The sequence below is a fragment of the Equus asinus genome, chromosome 2 (assembly GCF_041296235.1).
Source record: "Equus asinus isolate D_3611 breed Donkey chromosome 2, EquAss-T2T_v2, whole genome shotgun sequence".
NCBI lineage: Eukaryota > Metazoa > Chordata > Mammalia > Perissodactyla > Equidae > Equus > Equus asinus.
In genome coordinates this window covers 127,884,901-127,909,206 of record NC_091791.1, presented here as the reverse complement: position 1 = coordinate 127,909,206, position 24,306 = coordinate 127,884,901, and the positions used below count along the sequence as shown (strand labels likewise).

At 35.7% G+C, this 24,306-nt stretch overlaps 1 protein-coding gene across 3 annotated transcripts in view; it reads left to right on the top strand.

Moving 5' to 3' along the window:
• Nucleotides 1–24,306, top strand: part of ARIH1 (ariadne RBR E3 ubiquitin protein ligase 1) — a 188,376-nt gene that overhangs the window by 42,651 nt on the left and 121,419 nt on the right. For all 3 annotated transcript variants that reach the window (XM_014849715.3, XM_014849716.3, XM_014849718.3), the window contains one exon: nucleotides 3,820–3,887. In XM_014849715.3, coding sequence (XP_014705201.3) covers nucleotides 3,820–3,887 — 68 coding nt within the window. The remainder of the gene's footprint in view (nucleotides 1–3,819; nucleotides 3,888–24,306) is intronic.

The window sequence follows — 24,306 nt, the reverse complement described above, 5'->3', positions numbered from 1 at the left end:
AGGTTCTTTTTTATAATTTATGTTTCTTTCCTAAGAATTTCTTTCATTCATTTTAAGATGTTCATACTTACCTAATGGATCATGTTTTTAATAGCTGCTTTAAAAGTCTTTGTCTGATCATTCTAATATCTGGGTCATTTTTGGGTTGGCATCTATTAATTGTCTTTTTCTTAACAGTTGGTCAGAATTTTTTTTGTTGTTCTTGCTATGTCTGGTAATTTTGGATTCTATCCCAGACATTTGGAATATTATTTTGTGAGATTCTGTGTCCCGTTAAAATCCTTAAGAGAGTAGTGAGGATTTTGTATTTGTTTTAGTAAGTGAGTCAACCCAGTTAGGTTATAACTCCAAATTCTTTCTCCCTTTATATAGGCAGTGGTTCCATTTTCTATTCAGTTTTCAAAGACTTTGCTATGTTAAGTTTGCCCCTCCCATTCCCACTTAGGTTGATTTAGGCCTTGGGCAGTGATTTATAGCATAGCTCTGTTCTGAAAGCTTCTCCTATACTTCTTTGGCTGTGTTCCGCACGTGCACAGCTTGCAGGTGAGCCCAGGACTTGGTTCATGCACAGAATTAGGAATCTACTTATCCATCTCTCTCATTGAAGTGATTTCCCTTATACTCTCTGGCTCCCAGAGATCCTTTCTTCATTTCTCTAGCCAGAAGCATGGAGTTCTTTCAGTTTTAGTTTCCTGCCTGTCGTGCCTTGAGGTGAAGTGGCAAGAGAAAAAAAGAAAAGAAAATTATAGGGATTCCCTCATAACTCTTCTTTTCACAACAGGGGCCCTCTTTCTGATTTCTTTATTCAGAGTGATGAGTTTTCTCTTGTGGTTTTCTGGGATCACTCTGTAGCAGTTTAGTTTCATGGCTGGGACTGGCCTTGAGACAGGGCCCAGAGAAACAAGAGAAAAAGAAAAAAACTCTTATTTTTCAGGACCCTTTTGCCCTAGTTGTCTAACTAAAAACGTGTACTTCTCTCAGCTTTTGCTGATCCTGCCTACTACAACAGTTTTCCCTAATTGACCCACCCTTGGGTCAAAGCCAGGAAATAAAGGAAAAGATCAAACAGGATACCCACCACTACCTTATTTGTTGTTCTTCACTTTCCTCCCTAATATTCCTGCTGTTAGTTAATTTTTGGAGTACTCTGTTGTATTCTGTCCAGTTTTTAATTGCAATAAGTAGGAGAGAGAAATGCTACAGTGAGGTTATTGCTTCATCTTGGCCAGGACCAGAAGCCGGATTGTTTTGTTTTTAAATAAGTCAACATTATTGATGTATAACTTTTATATGACTCAGTGTGCCCATTTTTAAGTGTATAGTTTTTGATAAATGTTTTCCCTCATATAACTAGCCGTCACATTCAAGAAGTAGAATATTTTCAGCCCTCAGAAATCTCCCTTGTTCCTCTTAGCTGTCTGCCATCCCGTCCTCATCCTGCCCTGAATTACCCTTTGGTGGAGGATGCGAAGGATATTTAGACATGACTAAATGAGATCCTTAATTTTCCTTTAGGTTCTACTACATAGAATGATCGAAGGAATATTAGGTCCAGATTGTTCTAAGCTAGAATTCACAACTATTCCACTTAATTAGCTGCATGATATTGGGTAACTTTTGTAACCTTTTGCAACCCAGTCATAGTATGGAAAGTAAGTATATTTACCTTACAGAGTGCTTTGAGAATTAAATGAGGTATATAAGGTACCTTATACAGGGCCTGGCATACAGTAGATGCACAGTAAATACTATTCCCCCATCAGCTTTCTGCATATGCAGTGCACATAAATGACTTGAGTCAGTTGCACTGAAATAGTAACCTGAATATATTTATTTAGTTAGTATTATGAAATATCCCCTGCCCCATAGATAGCATAGAGCTCTGGCATAGATATTTTGGCATTATCATGCCAGTGTGGTTTAGACAGATTTTTTCAGTAATATCCTATTGGGTAAAACCTTGGAGTATGTACCTCTAGTATTGTATACATATTATTAAACAAACGTATATACGTACACAGAAATTTTTGAAGGATGAGCTAAAAAATAGAAAAGAAGTCGTGTTTTCTTTACCCTGGGGGACTGCTGGTCTGATTTTCTGAATCCCTTTGATGATTAACGCCCCTTTGGGGAGGCCCTGCCCCAAACCTATTAAATAAAAATATGGGAGTGGAACCTGAGAATCTGTGTTTTAACAGATCTTTCCGTAGTAATTTTTGATAAACCAGTAACAAGTTTGGGAACCTTTGGATGGACCCAGTTTTTGATACTGGAACTCAATAAAACACAGAAAAGACACTGGCACCATCAAGTCAGAGAGCACATTTCCCCTCCTCTTCCTTTTTTCTCTTTGCAAGTTGAGACTTTTACCAATTCTTGGAATATTTTTCCCCAAGCACTCTGGGTAGTGGCAGAGAATGTAGTATATTGGGTACCACGAAGTTACAGCCTCACAATTCTAGTAGATACTACTAGAGTTAATTCCCCCAATTGATAGCGGTATTGCCCTTATTTTACATATGACTAAATCTGAGTGACTAACTATTTCAGTTGTAGGCAAATGCTATTGTGAAAATCTATTACCAAATTCAGAGTTTTTGTTTGTTTTTTAAATAAATTGTTGAGTCACATTTCTAGGGGATAGCTGGACACAACAGTGTCTAAATATTCTTTACAAATAAACATAACTTAGGATCGGTTAAGAGACTTCTTTTCACATATTAGCTCTTATAGATTGGTGTCTTTTTTCTGGAGTGCTGTGTTAAAGGAAGATTCTTACGGGAGTCTGGGTCCGAGAAGTAAGGAGTACCTAGATGGATTAGCAAAATGTACCTGGAGTGGGTGGATGAGAGTTATCCTGTCTGCGTTTTTTGACTTTTTTGGAGGATATAAATGTATGAATTTTTCTGTGACAAATGGTATTATTGAGAATAATTGATAGAGATTTCGTTCATGACATTATTTTTATAGAGAATTACTTTTAAACTAAATCTGTTGTTAACTAATACTGTGGTCTAACTATGGTGAAATAAAAGTTGTTTTATGTATGGAGACTTTTTTTGAAATATTTAATGTAATAAAATTATACATGAAATAAAATAAGCAGTTTTGAGTTCCACTTCTGACATTGTAACTAGCTCTAGTATCGTTGAATGAGTTAGGCTTAGTCCATCTCTTAGACTTGATTGCATTTTAAGTTCACATTCTGTACCCAAATATTAAGCTCACTAGTTTCATGGGAAATGGAAATATTTGTGACAGCATTGAATAACAGGGCAGTAAACTTTGGGTGTATTTCATGGTGTTAACCTTTGTTTTTAGAAATGAAATAGCAACCTAAGATTATATTTTATAAATTATTACACAGTACAGATATTTTTCATTTTCATTAAATATCTCTGAAGGAGCTTCTGACTTAAAACTAGTTTGGACTCGTTTGAACTATTCAGTACATAAGATGGTGGAAATTTTATTGATTAACGGTATTCCGATGTGGCAGTCTGTTTAATCTTTATTGCAAAAAAGTTAATTTTAATTAGTGCTTGATATAATACAGCAATTTTTCATTTAATTTCTTTTTGGCTTATTTTGAATTCTGCTTTAGGATCCCATAGAAACATGAGACATTAGTGTGGCAAGCTTTTTAAATAGTCTTGACCTTATAATTAAAATTTTCTGTTTTCTTAGAGGAATAAAGGAGTATCTTAGGAAAGGAAATTTGGGTGGGGTGTTATAGAAATTTAAATTCAACCTAAAAATGCACTAAATGTCAGTAAGTGCTGTTACCTTAAAATGACTTTTTTTTCCCCCCTTCTTTAGAATCCAGCAACTATCACAAGAATACTCCTTAGCCACTTCAATTGGGATAAAGAGAAGCTAATGGAAAGGTAAGGAACTCTGTTGTCAGCTTTGTACTTAGAAGTAACACAGCCTCTGAACTGAATTTACAAAAAGCAAGTAAGGAATTGATTTATATGCCAGTATGTGAAGAAACCAATGTGCAAGTAGTATCTGCGTTAATTTCTTGTATCCCTCATCTATAATTGTGCAGTAAACTTAGTGTTAAGGGAACGGGCTTAATGTTTCTTATTTTACTTTGGTGATGAGGTCGGGGGGCTCTACTTTAGTATCTTCTACAATATAACCTCTTAAGTACCAAGAACTAAAAGTAGGTTAAAAAAAAAGTGCTTGATACTTTCTTGGAAGACGTGAGAAAGTTATTCCTTTAATTGCTTAAAAATTTCTTGCCCATAAACTTTTAAATCTTATGTTAGGCGTATTAATAACATTTATTCACTAAAAACAAAATTAAAAAGTTGCTCAGGCAATCCTGGCCACCAAAACAGCTGCTGAGACTTGTTCTCTGGCTTCAGTGCAGGATTGTATTCTGTTGGGTGTTTTTTATATTTTCTCTTTGAAAATGTTTCTAGTTCTAACAGAGAAGAAATTACTGGGACTGGAGGATGACAGTATTAATGCCATTCTTAATCTTTTTCTCTTCCTTAGATTGGAAGTTTGGAGCACTTGTTAAGGTGGTTAGGGTGACAGCCTGTATTTAGATCTTTCAGCCTAAAATTAGCAATCCTAATTTTAATAAAAAATGACAACTAGTTTTTGTTGGCAACCGAGACCCCAAATATTATGAGAAACAAGTGGAAAATATTTCCCATTTGATTTTAAAATTGAAAGCACTTGTAAAACAGTTTGTAATAATACCAAGAATATTACCCAATTTCTCACACCTTGCACCCCAACTGCAACTTGATATTAACAATAATAGTTATCAATTATTCAGCCCTTTGTGTCAGGCATTATTTCATTTTATCTTCCTGATAGTTTTATGGGGCTAGAAACTATTATCCTCATTTAAGGCTTGGAGCTTAATGTATTTATCTCAGTCACAGGGAGTTAGCACTCAAACTCAGGTTTGTTGGACTTTTAAGTTTATGTTCTTAAACGTGTACTATCCAGCTTTCCTGGGGTTCATGAAGAATAAAATGCTCCTTGACTAGTGTGATTTGTTTTTCCCCTCATGAACCTGACCATCTTTTTGAAGTCAGTAATAGTTCTTAATTTTGGTAACATTTGTTTTCAGACTTATTTTATGACACCTCTGTTAGAGGAAGGAGTTTTCATTGTTTACATCTGTTACTTTTCTAGCGAACTAGACTTATTTCCAATTTGTTTCTCATTAATGTATTTCTTCAAAGGCGTTCTGAATTTTGTCCTGTAACTGTTGACACTGCTGAAAGTGTTTTTCAATTAAATACTTAAGAGTGGTAAGTTTGAATTAAAAAATAAACGGCTTCTGGGAAACTTCTGTGTGCGAATTTTCAGTTTCTCCTTGTAATTTCAGTTTTTTTATATATTCTGAGGATGTGTTAGTGGGTACCTATAAGTCTTTAAATAATATTTTTTAAATCAATATGTAATATCTTTTTGTCTCATTTAATGAGTTTCACATTATATCCTATGTTGTCTGGTATTAGCACTGCTGTACTTTATTTTATAAGTACTAATATATTTAGATTTAACTAATGCTATTGTAAGTTGTGCTTTAAATTTATCATATTTTCTATTTGGTTATTTTGTTGGCTTGATCAAGTCCCGTCCCCCTCACCCCCCGTAATTTCAAAGTTATGTATTTTATTTCAGCTTTTGTAGTGGTCACCCTTACAATTTGTATGTGCATATGTGAAACTGTAATTTTATTACAATATTTATGTTCATGCCCTGCACAAGACAAAAACTGTAGCATACTTTTCTGTCCTTTCCTCTTCTCCTCTCACCTTGGTAAGTTGATAATATTTGAATTTTTCATTTTTTTTTCCTGCTTTTTCTCCCCAAATTCCCCCAGTATATAGTTTTATATTTTGTTTAGTTGTGAGTCCTTCTAGTTGTGGCATGTGGGATGCCACCTCAACGTGGTCTGATGAGTGGTGCCATGTCCACGCCCAGGATCTGAACTGGTGAAACCCTGGGCCGCCAAAGTGGAGTGCACGAACTTAACCACTCGGCCATGGGGCCGGCCCCATGAATTTTTCATGTTTTATTAAGCATTTTTGCTATCAGTATATTTTCTTTTTTTGCTGATTTGTTTCTTGCATACCACCAAAAAATCTTGCATTTGTTTTCTCCAAATTTACCTGTTTTCTTCTAGAATATATTCTTTAGTCATTTAAGTCATTTCATATGTGATACATTTTGAGTGCTCTAAGAGAAATCCTTAATATTCTGAAATATTGGGATGGGTTTTGAAAACAGCAGGTTGGGTCTTTTAAGTCTGAGGACTCATGTTTTTGGTTTTGGGGAATTCTTAACTGTTATTTCTTCAATATTACCTTTTTTCCGTTCTCTTGATGCTTTCTGGAATTCCTGTTAGTCATATGTTGAAACTTGTGGATCTCTTTCCTAAGTCTTTTAACTTTTTTTAAAATGCTTCTTTCATGCTTGTCATCTTTGTCTTTCTACTCTGGTCTGTGAAAGGTCCTCAGGTTTACCGTTAATTCACCAAGTTTCTTTTCTTTCTGCATCCATTGTGCTATTTAGCCCTCTTTTTTTTAAAGATTGGCACCTGAGCTAACATCTGTTGCTAGTCTTTTTTTTCTTCTTCTTCTTCTGCTTCTTCCCAAAGCCCCCCAGTACATAGTTGTACACTCTAGTTCTAGGTCCTTCTGGTTGTGCTATGTGGGACGCCGCCTCAGCAGGGCCTGGTGAGCTCTGCCATGTCCGCGCCCAGGATCCTAATCGGTGAAACCCTGGGCCGCTGAAGCCGAGCGCACAAACTTAACCACTCAGCCCTGAGGCCTGCCCCTTAGGCATCTTGAATTATTTCAACAGTATCCAACTTTGTCATTTTAGTAATTTTATTCTTGTTTTGTGAATGCTGTCTCTTTGTTATCTCTCTTGGCATATAACTATTCTTACACTACCTTTTTTTTCTGGACTGTTTATCAAGAAATAAACAGGATTTAAAATATGTGTTGGTATTTGGTACCCTTCACAGTATATTATTTTCAAATTGGTCACATTCTAGGCTATAATAAATTCCAAGAAAAATTGCTATACATTCTATTTTCATACTTCCAGATAACCCTTAGAATCCAAAAATGAAATTATTTTAATAACCAGAATTAAATAATGAGAATACAAATGTTGGATGTGGCTGAAGAGGTACAGGGATATTTACAGTCTTAGTATCTTTAAGAAAAAGAAGAGGTAGAGAACAAACTAAGCCTTTCAACTAGGAAGTTAGAAAAATAAACCCAAAGAGAAAAGAATAGGTATTTTAAGATAAAAGCAACATAATGAAATAGAGAACAAAAATAAATAAATGAAACAAAAAGAGATTTTGAAATGGCTTTTTTTTTTTTTGCTGGGAAAGATTTGCCCTGAGCTAACATCTTTGCCAATCTTCTTCTCTCTGTTTTTTTTCCTCCACAAACCCCATTGTATATTCTAGTTGTAAGTCCTTCTAGTTGTTCTACATGGGCTGCTTCCACAGCATGGCCACTGACATACAAGTAGTGTGTTTCCATGCCCAGGAACCGAACCTGGGCCACCAAAGCAGAGCACACAAAACTTTAACCGCTAGGCCATCCAGACTGGCCCTTGAAATGGATGTTTAAAGGGGGCAGTATCAAGAGAATGAGAAGACAAGCCACAGACTGGGAGAAAATATTTGCAAAAGATATCTGATTAAGGACTGTTATCCAAAATATACAAAGAACTCTTAAAACTGGAAACAACCCAATTGAAAAGTGGGCAAAAACCTGAACAGACACTTCACCAAAGAAGATATACAGATGTCAAATAAGCATATGAAGAGATAATCAAATGATTTATCCTTAGGGCATTGCTAATTAAAACAAAATATCACTGTACACCTATTAGAATGGCCAAAATCCAAAACACTAACACCATCACGTACTGATGAGGATGTGGAACAACAGGAACTCTCATTCATTGCTGGTGGGGATGCAAAATGGTACAGCCACTTTGCTTCCAGTTTGGCAGCTTCTTAGGAAACTAAACATACTCTTAGCATATGATCCAGCAGTCATGCTTCTTGGTATTACCCAAATGAGTTGAAAACTTACATTCATACTGAAACCTGCGCATGGATGCTGAGAGCGTCTTTATTCATAATTGCTAAAACTTGGAAGCAATCAAGATGTCCTTCAGTAGGTGAATGGATGAATAAACTGTGGTATATCCAGACAATCGAATATTATTTAGTGCTAAAAAGAAATGAGCTATCAAGGCATGAAAAGACATGGAGGGACCTTAAATGCATATTACTAAGTGAGGAAGCCAATATGAAAAGGCTACATACTATATGATATTCTGGAAAAGGTAAAACTACGGAGACAGTAAAAATATCAGTGGTTGCCAGGGGTTAGGGAGAGGGAAGGATGAATATGTTGAGCAAAAGGATTTTTAGGGTGGTAAAACTATTCTGTATGAAACTGTTGTCGTGGATATATGTCACTATGCATTTGTCTGAACCCATAGAATGTAGAACACCAAAAGTAAACCCTAATGTAGGTTCACTGATTGTGTCAAATGTACCACTCTGATAGGAGATGTTGATAGTGGGGGAGGTTGTGTGTGTGTGGGAGCAAGGCGTATATGGGAGTGCTCTGTACTTCCTGCTCATTTTGCTCTGAGCTTAAAATTGCTCTAAAAAAAGCAAAGTTTATTTTGGAAAAAGGGGAAAATAAATTGGCAAATGTGATGGGGGTAGGGAGAAAAGGCACAAATAAACAACACTGAGAATAATGCGTAATTACAGATAGGAAAAATATTTCAAAATTATAAATGAATACTGTCTACCACTTTTACCAATACATTTGAAAGCTTAGAAATGGAGATTACCTAAATTGTCCCCTAAGAAATTGTTGAAAAATAACCATGGCAAAATGTAGTAAATATACTAAAAGGTCTCTCTCCTTACCCTAAAAGTAGTAGAAGATTTTATGGGCAAGTTCTATCTAATAAGCCTTCAAGGAACTGCCAGTTCCTACTGAAAATAATTTCACAATGTAGAAAAAGTTAGGACATCATTAGTTCATGTTAGCCAAATCAGAATAACCCTGGTTACAAAATTTGACAAATCATAAGAAAACCATCTTTATTAGGAACATAGCTGTTGAATTCATAAATAAAATAAAACTTAGCTGAATTGAAAGACTTAGTGATCTAGTAGGATTTCTCCTAGGAATGTGAGAATAGGTCACCATTGTGAAAAAACTCATCTATACCATTTACTACTTTAATAGGTTATGAAGAGGAACCAAAAAGTAATTATAATAAATGCTAGTAATGTATTTAATAATGTTGTACATTTACCCATGATTTAGAAAAAATTTTTTTTAGTTAACTAAGAAGGTAATTTCTCAGCTTAATAAAGGGTATCAACTAATAATATTCTAGAGGAAAATTGTACTTAATTTTAAAACATTACAAGCATGCCCATTAAAATCAGAGTTACTGGCTATCACCACCGTTTAAATGTATTGGAAGTTCTGATAAATAATACATGGAAATTAAATAAGTGATATAAAGATTGTTTTGGAGATGGGAGGATTATGAATTATTTTAGATTCTTCTTTATACTTTTATGTATTCTTTGAATTTTCCTCAATCACAGAAAAGCTTTATAATAACAAAATGCCTGTTTAATTAAGAAAATAAGCACTTATTTGAAATGAAAACACTTTCATAAAGGGAAAAAAAGGAGAAACTTTATGAGACAATGTAACCATCTACCCAGGAAACCCAAGAGAACCAATGATAAACTATTAAAGTAGTTGTACATTAGAATCACCTGAGAACTTAAAAAATACCAATACCCAGGCCCCTTTTCATCCCCCCACATCCTTGGAATATGAAAAGTAACACAGAATTTAAGGAGGCTTAGCTTCAGTGACAACGCAACTCCCAATTCTTGAGTATAAAAATGAAGATTGCCCCTATGATAATTTTGTAATTATTTGGGATCCCAGGAATCACAAGAAAAGGTAGACAATATGGCCAATAAATTTTGTTGTATGGGCTTTAAAAAACATCTTACTTTCCCACTGGTAACACAGAATTTATTCAAGTATCATTTGTTCATTTTGACATACTTAAAGATAAATCTTACCCTAGTCAAAATTGTGAAATATCTCCAATTTCATCCTCTCTTTGCTTTCTTTTCTCATTTCCAAAGCATGTTGGTGTTTCTTCTCTCTCATTCATTAGTGAGCTGTAGTCCCTGCCCTGGAGGAGGAGCTCATGGTCCAGTGAAGGCAATAGAGGTAGAAATAGATTCTTGCCAATAATTTCTCTTATTTGCTCCTGGACTTCTAGTCCATAGTTTAAACAAATTTGTCCTGACCCTAAGAATGAGCAGTGTATTCTTTTTAAAAATACATTTTGATGAAAGTGGAGACGGGCTAGTGGAGAAGGGACCATTTTAACTTTTGGTCTCTTATTTCTCATAGCAGCTTTCCAGACCGTTGCTATTTTCTTTCTTATGCAGCCTTCTACTTTTTTACTCTGTATGTTAATTTCTCTTCTGTTTTACAAATTAAATAGAATTTTCTCTATTTGCTAGATTCCTTCTCATCCTCCTCCAGATGAAGCAAAACAGAGCAAATCAGAGAATCAGAAGTGCAGCAACAACTCTATCTGTCCTTCTACTTCTTTTAAGGCCAGTCTTTCCTTTTGGGCTTTGATCCTATCATAATTTTTGTGGGATGTTGCTTCCATTATTTCATCTATCATACCTTGAACCTTCTCCTCCTTTCCTGGTATATCAGTTAGGGTTTTTAGTTATAAAGGAACTTTAAGAGGTTAAGAGAAAAAGACATTAGATTGAGAATCAGCCATGAAGTCTGTGCATCCAGGAAAATGCCAAAATCACGGTGTCAAACTATTTTAGTGGCAGCACTGTTGCTGCTGACATTGGATACAGGCATCACAGCTCATATAATCAGATATTGGGCATGTGATACCACAAGTAACATTTCTACTTTTGGAGTCTCTGAAAGCTGGACATCTCCTTAGCCTTTTGATGGAATGAATTGCTCGTTGAGCCTTCTTCAAGTATTATGCTTTTTATAAACTCTAGATCACCGTGAATCCTCCCAGCAGGAGAGACTGGGAAAGTGAGTTGTTCCTTCTTCCCTTTCTTTTTATGACAAGACAAGACTTTTTAAAAATCCAGCTTCTCTGCTTTTCTGGCATCTTCTCTTTATTTCTGTTCTTATGTTACTCCTTAGTTGTACGAAGCTTTTAAGGTGGTCAACAAATTTCATTTTTGTGTCACCTCAACTTTGCCTGTGTTGTTTTGTCTGACATTGGGCTTCTGTGGATATTGGTGTAGGCTGTTAGCTGCACATTTCTAGGGAATACCTTGGGAATTGTACTGTCATTGGCCTATGCATGGCGTGCTTTCCTTATTGTCCTTTTTCCTAATTGTCCTTCAAAACCCAACTTCAGCTTTACTTCTAAGATGGCTATCTTATTTGTCAAGACAGTTAATCACTTCTTCCTTTCACCTTAATATGTATTTGATTTAATATTTCACTTCTGTTAGAGTTCTTTGTGCAGAAACTGTCTTATTCTTTTTTCATTCCTAGTCCATAACACAACTTATAATTTATAGTCAGTGTTTAGTAAATACTTTAATTAAATTCAGCCATTTCTAGATTTTCTTTTCTGTAGTAGAACTTTCATTGAAATTATGATGTGCATGTAAATCAGATTTCGGTTGGACAGGAGTTAAGAGACAAAATCCCCCAAATCAATCTCCTTTAGAGTTGGTAACAAGTGGAAAGTCAGTATTTTCTCTCCTGCAATTCCGATTTTTTTCCTTACAGGTTTGTTTTAATAAATTTTAAAAACTCATTTTAGTTGATAGTATGTAAGGTGGGTGTTAACAAGTTAACTAGCATGTTTGAGGTAAGGGGAAATATAGGTGGTTGATGACTCGCTACTTTTAATGGACAGGTACAATCAAAGGGTTTTGTAGACTGATTTCAATCTTTCTTAGACTATGTTGCAAATAGCTTTCCACTTTTCATTCTAATGAAGCATTAATACTCATTTGGTGAATAGGTACTAGAGTTAGCACTTGTATGTTATGATAGTATAGATCTTTTAGCCACGTTAGTAATAATATATTGTTTCACAATTAACTTCTGAGATGTGAAAGCAAGTTAGGTTTATTAGAAACCTGGCTTTCATGATGGCATTCATTACTATACTTCTGCAGATTAGTGTTTTTTTTCCTATTTAAATAATTCAGGTATTATTGGGGAACGATGTATGAAAAGCTGCAAATGTATCATCTTATTATACTTTAGTGGTTAAGAATGTGAGATCTCTGCTTCATCACCTATTAGCTGTAAGAACTGGAGCAATGTTCTCTCGTAGTTACCTCATCTGAAGTTATTTTCCTTTTATCCATTCTGTTGTCCCTAGCCTCCCTGCTATCTCACTACGTAAATTTCAAGATTTTTTTTTTTTGCCACGGAAGATTTGCACTGAGCTAACGTCTGTCACTAATCTTCCTCTTTTTTGTTTGAGGAGGATTCACCCTCAGCTAACATCCATGCCAGTCTTCCTCCATTTTGTATGTGGGTTGCTGTCACAGCATGGCTGCCAATGAGTGATATAGGACTGAACCCAGGCTGCTGAAGCAGAGCATGCCAAACTTAACTGCTAGGCAGTGGGGCTGGCCCCAAGAATGTTTTTGAATATCAGCTGTGTGTACGACATTAAGCAGAGGTTTGGTGATGAAGAAGTACACACAACAGTGTGCACAGTTTTTACCGCCAGTGTACTTAAAGATAAAGTGTTATGTGACTACGTAAAAGATTGTTTCTGATTTAGGTGGGAAAGGATTTGTTGATGAGATGGCATTTGATTGAACTTGAAAGGGCAGGAGGTTGTGGGAATGTGGGCATTTCAGGTTCAGAAAGCAAGTGGAGGGGAAAGTTTACAGTAGTGAGATTTAGAGTGGTTGGACTACGTGAAGAAAAGAGGGGAAATGATTGGACAGGTTTAATAGGAAGTACATTATGCAGGATCTTGAATTCTAAGCAAATGAATTTGGACTTTTTTTTCTATTAAATAGGAATCCCTTGAGGATTGTTTTATGGAAAAATGTGATGTAGGAGCATTATTTCAGGGAAAAAAATCTAGTAACAATATGAGCTGATTGGAAGCAGGAAAACCAGTTGGAAAACTGATTTAATAATCCACGTAAAAGGAAAATGTTGACCTGACTTAGGATGATGACAGCTAATTGAAAGCAGAGTGTAGATGGAAGAGAGGTGAGGTGGAGTTTCAACTAAGAGAAAATATAGCAGACTCTGGGAGACTTCTGGTAATTTAGACTATTCCATCCACTAAGTTCAGTAGAGAAAGCTGGATGAAACATCTTTTAAAAAATCAGTAACAGAAAAGAATTAGTAAAATAAGAATTAGAGGGTTAAGGCCTAAAAGAATCCTAGAGAAATGAGCCAAGCATCCCAGTCTGCCTTTCCCTGGAAGTATATGCTGATCCAGAAGAGGTAGCTGAGAGTCAGAGCTGTGATTTTTGTTGGCCTTTTAGTTAGTAGGGAAAAAAGTTGGAGTCTTAGGCCCACAAAGAGTGAGGATTAGGTAAACCAGCTCTTCTAAAGACTAAAGATAGTATTCATATCATCTGGGTAGCCCAAAAAACCTCAAGCCTTGAACTCGGAGCTCTTCTGAAGACTGAACATAGTATTTGTGTCATTTGGGTAGCACAGAAAACTTCAGTCCTTGAACTTGGATTAAGATGGGGCCAGACTGTTAATGTACCCAGGCACTTGACCAAAGCAAATGTAAATCTTTTCTAGGGAAGGAACATTAGGGCCTCAAACTGCTTCCTCAAATTGTTTTTCTAATTAAAACATACTAACTTGGGGCTTCAGGTATTAGAATTGTCGGACCTAGTCTAAAATGGATATGCTATCAGCAGGGAACTGGAAAGGATGAGTTGTCATACAGATTTGGAAAAAACACAGAATTTCTATAATTAAGCCAAATAAGTAAAATTAATTCAGGGAATTAGTTTAACAGCAGACTGGACAACGCTAAAGAGAAGTTTAGTGTACTACAGGATCAAAACACTATCCAGGATTAAAGACATACACTGAAAGATGGAAAATACATAAGCAAAATTAAGAAATATAGAGGATATAATGAGAAGGTCTCATTGAGTTTTAGAAAGAGGAGAGAATGGGGCAGAGGCAACATTTGAATGACTGATAGTCTAACAAGATTGCAATTTTGACTTATATGAAAATTTTCTCATTTCACTTTTTGGTACGATATGAAATTTCACTACCAAAGCATTTTAGATTTTATGAAATATGGTAAAAAGAAATCCACATTTTAAATCATCGTAGTAAAACTACAAAAACAACAGCAAAGATAAAGAGAAAATCATAAAAACAGTAAGATACAAGAAAGATTGCTTTCAAAAAGTCAAAGTCTGTCTATGTATATATATATAGTGGATATAGAGGAAAAATATAGAGAGAAAGTGTATATTATACTTATATTCTTCTAGAGAACAGCTGACTTCTCAACAGCAACAGTGGAAGTGATAATAGGGTGATACCTCAGTAGGTTGAAAGAAAATAAATGCCAACCTAGAATACTGTGTTTATAGAAAACGTATTCATAAACTCGGCTTTTAATTAATATAAATGGCTTTATATTGTACCTGGCCTCTGTATTTTTTTAAGCCAGCGTTTTGTTTTAGGTTCTCTCAGTGTTGATTGAAGTTTCAAATACTCATAATTGTTACTTAAGTAGCTACCTTTTGAATGTTAAGGGGAAAAATTGTGGAATGCAGCACAAGTTGTGCTGAATGAAGACTGGAGTTTATAACCTTAAATGTATATATAAGGAAAGTAATCAACTAAGCATTTATCTTTAAAATTTCAAGTCATGAGCTAGATGTGTCAAGATAGAAAAAGAGCAACAAAATAAATTCAGAGAAAATATGAGGAAAAATAACAGAGTAGAATTTGATAACATAGAAGAGAAACATGCAATAGAGGGAATCAGGAAGCCAAAAGATGATTTTTTTTTTAAGACTGATAACATTGACACAGTGGTGAGATTAATCAAGAAAAAAAAGAAGGCACAAATAATTAGTATCAGGAATGAAAAAAAAAGTCACTTTGAATCCTGCAGATATTAAAACAACAAACAAAATTTATAAGATACTGTAGGTAAGTATGTCAGAATTTGAAATTTTGCACAACACCGATAAGTTCTTAGAAATTTTCAATTTACAAAAATTGACAGAAAGAAAACTTGTATGGGGGTATAGCTATAAGGTGAAATTTTCTATAAAGAAAAATGTGAGTTCAGATGGATATACTGGAAAGTTCTGCCAACATCTAATGAGACAGTAACTGCAGCCTTTTACTCTCTACCTTATATTCTTTTAGAAAGCAAAAAAAGAGGATTCCTTTACCTTCATGAAGCTATCACAATGTTGATACCAAAACCTACAGAAAAATTACTTACCAGTTTCTTTCATGTGTGTAGATGCAAACAAAGAAACAAAAAACTCCAAAATATTTGCAGGTTGAATATGGAAAGGATGATACCTCAGCATGGCCAACTCAGATTTAACCCAGGAATGCTAGGTTGGTTTAACCTGAAACAATTCAGTATGATTGGTCACTTGAACAAATTAATGAGCAAATATTTCAGTAGATGCAAAGGAGCAGTTGCTAAAAATCAGTGATCGTTTATGATTTTAAAAAGAAACGATTAGCAAACTAGGCACAAAAGAGAACTTTCTTAATCTAATAAATCTATAAAAACTTCTGTAGGAGATAGGATAGTTCGTGATGAAATGCTGGAAAGGTTTCCCTTTTAGATGGAGTTCTAGACGTGGATATCTGTTATCTTTACTTCTGTTCAATGTTATGCTGAAGATGTTCCTAAGCCAGTAGTATACCAAACAAGAAAAATAAGGTATAATGGTTGTAAGGGAGATGCCAAATAGTATTCACTGATGATAGGAATTGTGTATGTAGAAAATGGAAAGGAGTCTACAGATAAGTTGTTAAAATAAAGAAATATAAAAATAAATTTTATTATCTTTTTCTCTTAGCATTTACATGCGTATCTTTGACCCAGTAATTCCACTCCTAGGATATTTCTTTCTGCTGGGTACCTAGGACTGGAATTACTGGGTCAGAGATATGCATGTAAATGCTAAGAGAAAAAGATAATAAAATTTATTTTTATATTTCTTTATTTTAACAACTTATCTGTAGACTCCTTTCAATTTTCTGTGTACACAATTCATATCAGTAGAAAGAAATATGCACATCTGAATTGAAAGTCATATATAAGCATGTTCATAGCAGCAGCATTCATAATAGCTCCAACCCATAAACAACCCAAATGTCAATAGATAGATAATTATGGTATATTATATATAATAACTATTGAGCAATTAAAAATAAACTAGAGGTACAAATGACTACATAGATGAGTATTAAAAACCATCATACTGAGTGAAAGGAAGCGAGATCCAAAAGAATACCTATATCCTATATGATTCTGTTTATATGAAATTGAAAAACAGGCACAACTAAGCTATATTGTTTAAGGATGCATATTTAGGTGGTAAAACTATAAAGAAAAACAAGATAGTGATTATCTCTTGGGGAAAGAGGAACTTGTTACTGAGAAGGGATGTTTGGAGGGTTTCTGAAGTACTAGTTCTAGTTCTTGTCCTGGGTTGTGGTTATATACAGGTGTTTGCTTTATAACAGTTCGTGGGCTGCTCATTTATGTTTATGCACTTTTCTAGAATTGTATTATTTCACAAAGATAATTTTAAAACACAGACATAGGAAAAGGAAGAACCTTAAAAGGGAAGATTCAGCTTGTTTTTTGGACATGTAGGATTAATAGTGCCTTAGGTACCCAAAGGTAAATCTGACATTTTGCAAGATAGTTTTCTCGCTGCCTTCCTGGACTCTAGTAACACATTTGTCCTAAACTTAACTTTGATCATGTCAACTCATTTTATCTACCTTCACTACCCTTGTGGTTTCTGTCACATCAAAGCTATTCTATCTGACTTTTGAAAACTTCCCATATTTTCACTTCATTCTGTATGTCTGTACTTATTCCTCTATGCTCCATTGGGATGCCCTCGACTATTCAGGCCTTAATCTTCTCAAGAGTGATAGCTTTGCACAAATTCAGAGAGTATCAGTAATATTTCATTCTGGGGTTGTGCTCTCAGACCCCATGTACAATGCTGTACATCATATATGACTTGTGTTATGCCCCCTGGATATCCTTATTTTCTGAATTCTTACCACATTTACTATTAAGTCATTTTGACTTCTTGAAGAGCAACTGCTGTTTTCTGTGCTTCCCTAGCATTCTCCTTCCACCTCTTGCGTACTTAGCCCGTCATATTGCAAATAGTTGTCCACCTCTTTCCTTCAAAGCAATTAACATTGCTGCTAACTAGCATAATTCCCACATATAGTTGCTTAATCTGTGAGGGAACTATTTAAAATGGATCTTAATTATATACCGCCTTGTATTTTGGTTGCTTATTCTTGGTTTTAGCATAGCTAGATTTTAAACATACTTTGTTTGGTTTATAGGCTCTCAGTATTTACAACCTGAGGACTTCCATTAAATATGTTGGAACACCATTATCAAAATGATAAAAGGATGTTTCTTTTCATGTTCTAGAAGAAACTATTTTTTCTGTTTAATTGAAATCAGATCTGCTATTGCATGAATCACAAGTAGTTTGTTTCATTTTATTTACTAAGTTGGGCTGCTCATGTATAGCAGGAGGAAAAAACCATTGAGCAAAATATAGTTTTAAAAATAATACTGGTTCTTGTCATTTGGGGGCTGTAGTCTCTTTTGAGAAAGTAATAAAAGCTTTGAGGCTTCTCCTGGGTTGGGGGTGGGGGAGAACATGTGCAAATAAGTTATAATATTTTGGATACTGTACAGTCGTTGAAGTTCCCGGGGCTTCAGGTTAGGAGAACTTGATGAAATAATCAATCCAGAGAACATGGACAACTACCAGTGAAGATGATACGTGTCTAAGTGTGGGTGGAACACCCGATGAAACCAGCATCTGTGTCTTCTGAAGCCTCTAGTATAGGATTCTCTCTTCCCTATTATGAAGGGAATAGTTGTTAACTTCTTAAAATATCTGACATAGTTTCAGATCTACCTTGAAAGTTCACATGAGAATAAAATCTTATTCTCCAAAAAAGCTTTTTTCATTGGCAATATGTTGATAATGGTTAAAGCTGGATGGTGGGTATGTGAGAGTTCAATTTCTTTCTTTTGGCTTTTGTATGTTTAAATTTTTCTGTAATAAATAGAGGTGGGAGCCTTTTTGGAAGATGGCTTAGTCTATTGTGTCTCTTATGATTTTGCTAATTCAAGTCTAGAAAGAGTTATCTTAAATCTATTTCATTGTGGTTAGTTTCTTAATACACTTTCATCATGGCTCAGAACCAAAAAGGGTAAGGTATGGGGGAACAAATGACAGAAAGTTTCTCAAAAATTATGCAATAAGATTTTTGTAGTGCAATTTGAAAGTACATTATGTAGTAGTTTCTTTGTCAACTGGAGTTTTGCTTAGCAGTAAGCAAGCTCAAGAGATTTTACTGTCATGCTGGTTTTTTATTAGGCTGAGTTTTCCCTGGTAGGGGAAAAATCTTAGAATCTCAAAAAATGTTCTACATTTTCTTTGAAAATACATGATCAGTATGTTTATTTAGCTATAAGCCACATAATACATTAATAGTAAAATGGGAATTAAATTTATTTTTTAGATTAGCATAAAAACCCCAAAACTTTTAAAGCAAGTTCTTATAGACTTGTGTAAGTCCTCATTAGATCTTTTTTCTTATGAGGGCCAAAAGTCTTCCTTAGAAAAAGAAATTTTCCATCCCTAAGACTTTAGTTTTAGTTTTCTGGATTTCTGAACTTTAGTAGAGGTTCATATGTGTTCCAGTCATCTGACGTTCTGATTTTAGTCCTTGTTTTGAAAGAATACCTTTAAAAAACACAAAAGATGCAGTGAATCTTTTAATTTGTATGAAAGTTTACATTCTACTTGGGGAACCCTTTTTAAATTTAAACTTTTATTGAAGTAATTATAGGTTTTCAAAAGTATAATAGTTTTACAAGGGTTATAAATGAAAAATAGTGCTCCAAACCCTGAGTTCCAGTCTCATTCCCTAGAAGAGAAAGAACTGTTTACTTCAGTATTTAATAACTTGCTTATACTACCATACTGTACTATCTCTACTGGTTCCTTTCTATAGAAAATGAGGATTAAGCTCTGAAACTAATATCTATATTTAAAGACTGGAAAGCTTTCTCTCCTAGTATGTCTACTCTCTTATTCAAAATATTTTGCTATTTTAAGACTGTTGTTTTCATGTCTAATCTATTATTTTTGCTTTTTATAAATATGATGGCAATTCTTAGTCATCCACGTGATTTAAATGAACTTAATCTATTCCTTTGCTCCTTTGACATTTTTGCTTAAGTATATCTTTTCTAAAAGTGGAAAAAATTACACCATTAGAAGCAAGTTAATGGGGCCAAAGGATAGATAAATGGCAATACCTAGGAGAGATGTTGATGTCACAGATCTTTTCTAGTCCTTTGTCAGAACTATGATTAAGGTATAGAATAATTGTGACTGTTTTGTTGCCGTTGAAATTGAAGTCTGGTACCCATAAAATGCCACATGACAATGTTGAAACTAAAGTTATTTGGTTATTAAGAAGTAAAATATGTGTATATGCGTGTTTATACATGGATATATATAAAATGTATAATATATTTTAATAAATTTTCATATATGTGTGTGTTTGTTTTGGCTCCTTCTAAGGCTTATAGCAATAGATAGTTGACTTGTTATGAATATGTGATGGGTTGGGGCTGGCCCCATGACCAAGTGGTTAAGGTCGCATGCTCCACTGTGGCGACCCAGGGTTTTGCCAGTTAGGACCCTGGGCAGGGACATGGCACCCCTCATCCAGCCATGCTGAGGTGGCACCTCACATGCCACAGCTAGAAGGACCCACAACTGAAAATATACAGCTATGTACCAGGGGGCTTTGGGGAGAAAAAGGAAAAATAAAATCTTTAAAAATAAAAAATATGTGATGGGAGCATTAATGAACTATAAGGAGACTGAACTCTGATACCTTAAGAACATAGAGTAGAAAAGCCATGTATAACTTTAAATTAGCTTAACATTTTTGCTTTTCTGATTCTGTTGTGAAAATGAGTACTACTTAGACAGTGGTCTTTTTATGAAGTATGAATCTGTAATGACTTTTAAAATAAACTCCTAATGGCAAAATTAAATATTGAAATGGCAAACAGGGATGCTGCAGTCATTCGGAATTCAAAAAGAAATACTCACCAGTGATGTACCCTACATACCAGCCATGTCTCCCCTCCCCACAACCAGACAGTTTTTAGGCTGAAACTATTCCTGCCTTGAAATTTAATTTATATGATTTAGTATATTTCTATCTAGCAGCCAAGTAAAATGAAAAATTAATATCTAGATATTCTGGAAAATTGGCTGATTAAGTGCCAGTTGGCTTAACTATATTTCTATAAACATACTGAATGAACAGAAAGAACCCTAGAGAAGAGGATTTATAATCTCTACTGACAAATCTCTCAAATTGCTTTCTAACAATCTTTTTTTGTTTGAGGAAGATCAGCCCTGAGCTTACATCTGCTGCCAATCCTCCTCTTTTTGCTGAGGAAGACTGGCCCTGAGCTAATATCTGTGCCCTTCTTCCTCTACTTTATATGTGGGACGCCTGCCACAGCATGGCTTGCCACGTGGTGCCATGTCCGCACCAGGAATCCGAGCCGGCAAACTCCGGGGCGCCACAGCGGAACGTGTGCACTTAACTGCTGCACCACCAGGCCGGCCCCTCTTCTGACAATCTTAATCTAGAGAAATCTAGGCCATGTGAGACGTGGGGTCACGATACTCTAATTGTGCTCTTCCCTCACTGAGGAGAGGCTGGACTACAGGAAAACCACACTGCCATTCCATTTTTATTTTCATCGGTATAGTTTTCTCAAAAGAAGGGGCAAGAGTTGTAAGAAAGGAAGGCCACAGTGTCCTAAGATAAGCTTTGCAACTGTTTACCAAAGTCAGTGAAGCAGAGAGAAAGATGTTGTAACTTGTTAAACAAGGTGCCTGAACTGCAGTGCTTCACATTGAATCACTCTCTTCATTTTGGCCTGTTTGTCACAAGAATGTACATAAAAGCCAGCAAAATGCAGGAACCTTCAAATAATGACCAGGTAAACAAAGTATGGAGAGTTAAGAATCTACCCATATTCTTGAGCGTAGTAGTCTTTTTTTCTTCAGTGATCCATTGGTGGTTCAGTAGCATGTTGTTTAGTCTCCACATATTTGTCACTTTTTTCTTTTGTTTTCCACAATAGATTTTTTTTTTAAAGATTTTATTTTTCCTTCTTCTCCCCAAAGCCCCCCAGTACATAGTTGTGTATTCTAGTGGTAGGTCCTTCTAGTTGTGGCATGTGGGACACTGCCTCAGCATGGCTTGAGTGGTGCTAGTTCCACGCCCAGGATCCAAACCAGGGAAACCCTGGGTCGTTGAAGCAGACTGCACAAACTTAACCACTCACCCATGGGGCTTTCTCCCCCAGCTTTTTTCTTGTAGTCTATTTCTAGTTTCATAGCTTTATGGTCGGAAAGATACTTGATATGATTTCAGTCTTAAATTTGCATTGTTTCCCAACATGTGGTCTATCCTTGAGTATATTCCAGTATACTCTGCACTGGAGAAGAATGTGTGTTTTACTGGTTTCAGATGGAGTGTTCTGTTAATCTGTTAAGTCTATCTGGTTTGGTTGGTTGTTTAATTCCACTGTTTTCCTTGTTGACTTTCTGTATGATCTATCCATTGATGTAAGTGAGGTGTTAAGGTCCCTACTATTACTGTGTTGTTGTTAATATCTCCTTTTAGTTTCATTAATAGTTGCTTTTTGGACTTTGATGCTCCTGTGTAGGGTGCATATATAAGTGTAATGTCGTCTTAGTCGAGTGTCTCTTTTATCATTATATACTGACCCTCTTTATCTCTCATTGCCTATTTTATCTTTTTTTTTTTTTTTTTGAGGAAGCTTAGCACTGAGCTAACTACTGCCCATCTTCCTCTGCTTTATATGTGGGACGCCTACCACAGCATGGCTTTTGCCAAGTGGTGCCGTGTCCGCACTCGGGATCTGAACTGGTGAACCCCGGGCTGCTGAAAAGCGGAACATGCGAACTTAACTGCTGCATGACTGGGCTGGCCCACACCTATTTTATCTTGAAGTCTACTTTGTCTGATATAAGTATGGCAACACCTGCCTTCTTTTGTTTGCCATTAGCTCGGAGTATCGTCTTCCATCCCTTCACTCTGAGCTTCTGTTTGTCTTTAGAGCTGAGGTGTGTTTCCTGGAGGCAGGATATTGTTGGATCTTGTGTTTTAATCCATCCCACCACTCTTTGTTTTTGGATTGGAGAATTCGATCCCTTTACATTTAGAGTGATTGTTGATGTTTGAGGGCTTAATGCTGCCATTTTAGGTCTCGTTTCCCATTTGTTCTTTGTTTCCCTTGTTTCTTGTCCTGCGTATTTGGACTGTCAGTTCAGTTTGGTAGTTCTCCGTGATGGTTTTCTCAGTTTTCTCTTTATTATTTGTGTCTCTGTTCTGATTATTTGTTTAGTGGTTACCATGAGGTTTGTATAAAAAAATCTCATAGATGAGACAGTCCATTTTCTGATAGCCTCTTATTTCCTTAGTCTAAGCCAATTCCATCCCTTTCCTCTACCCCTTCTAAGTTGTTGTTGTCACAGCTTATTTCATCTTGTGTTGTGCGTTTGTGGTTAAAATGACGAGATTAGAATTATTTTTGATGTTTTCTTTCCCTTTATTTTTAATGTTATATTGTTTGTTAACCTGTTCTGATAGAGAGCTGCAGTTTTCTGATTTTGTCTGCCTGTTTATCTCCTTTCTCAAGGCTTTGTAAACCCTTTCTTTTTCTTTTTCCTTTTTTTTTTCTTCCAGGTGTGAGGGCCTTCTTGGTCATTTCTTGTGGGACATGGGGTCTTGTGGCGATGAACTCCCTCAGATTGTGCTTATCTGGGAGAGTTTTTATTTCTCTATCATATCTGAAGGATATTTTTGCTGGATAGAGTATTCTTGGCTGAAAGTTTGTGTCTTTCAGAATTTTGAATATATCGTTCCACCCTCTCCTAGCCTGTAGGGGCTCCTTTGTAAGTTATTTTCTTCTGCCTTGCTGCCCTTAATATTTTTTCTTTGTCCTTGACTGTTGTCAGTTTTACTACTGTATGCCTTGGAGAAGGTCTTTTTACATTGATATAATTAGGATATATAGCTTCTTTTTTATTTCCAGCTCCTTCCTCAGGTTTGGGAAGTTCTCAGGTTATTATTTCTCTGAACAAGTTTTATGCTCCATTCTCCCACTCTTCTCCCTCTGGAATTCTATAATCCTTAGGTTGCATTTGCTGATGGAGTTGGATATTTCTCAGAGAGTTTCTTTATTTGTTTCTAGTCTTAGTTCTCTCTCCTCCTCCATGTGAAACATTTCTATATCTTCTCCTCCAGACTGTTAATTCTGTCCTCAATAATGTCAGCTCTGTCATTCAGGGAGTCCAGATTTTTCTTTATCTTATCCATTGTTTTTCATCTCCAGTATTTCTGATTGATCTTTCTTAATAGTTCCAGTTTCTTTTGTGAAGAATTCCCTCTGTTCATTAATTTTAGCCTGACTTCATTGAACTATCTGTATTTTCTTGTAACTCATTGAGTTTTTTTATGATAGTTATTTTGAATTCTCCGTCATTTAGATTGTAAATTTCTGTGCCTTCAGGGTTGATTTCTGGGCACTTGTCATTTTCCTTCTGGTCTGGAGTATATATTAATGTATTTCTTCATACTGTTTGATGGCGTGGATTTATGCCTTCGCGTAGTGACAGTATCTTGTCACAGATTCCACCTGCTGACACTGGGAGGGGGCAGGGTCAGGAGCTGTGTATTCTGATCCCATAGTGAGCCCTGGCTTCTGTGCCTGTCCTTTGAAATCTACTCTGATAGGGCCCGTCTACAGTTGTCAGTTTGGTTGCTCACAGCTGCTGCTTTTCATATGTATATAGGGCTTTCTGGGTGACTGGCTGAGAGC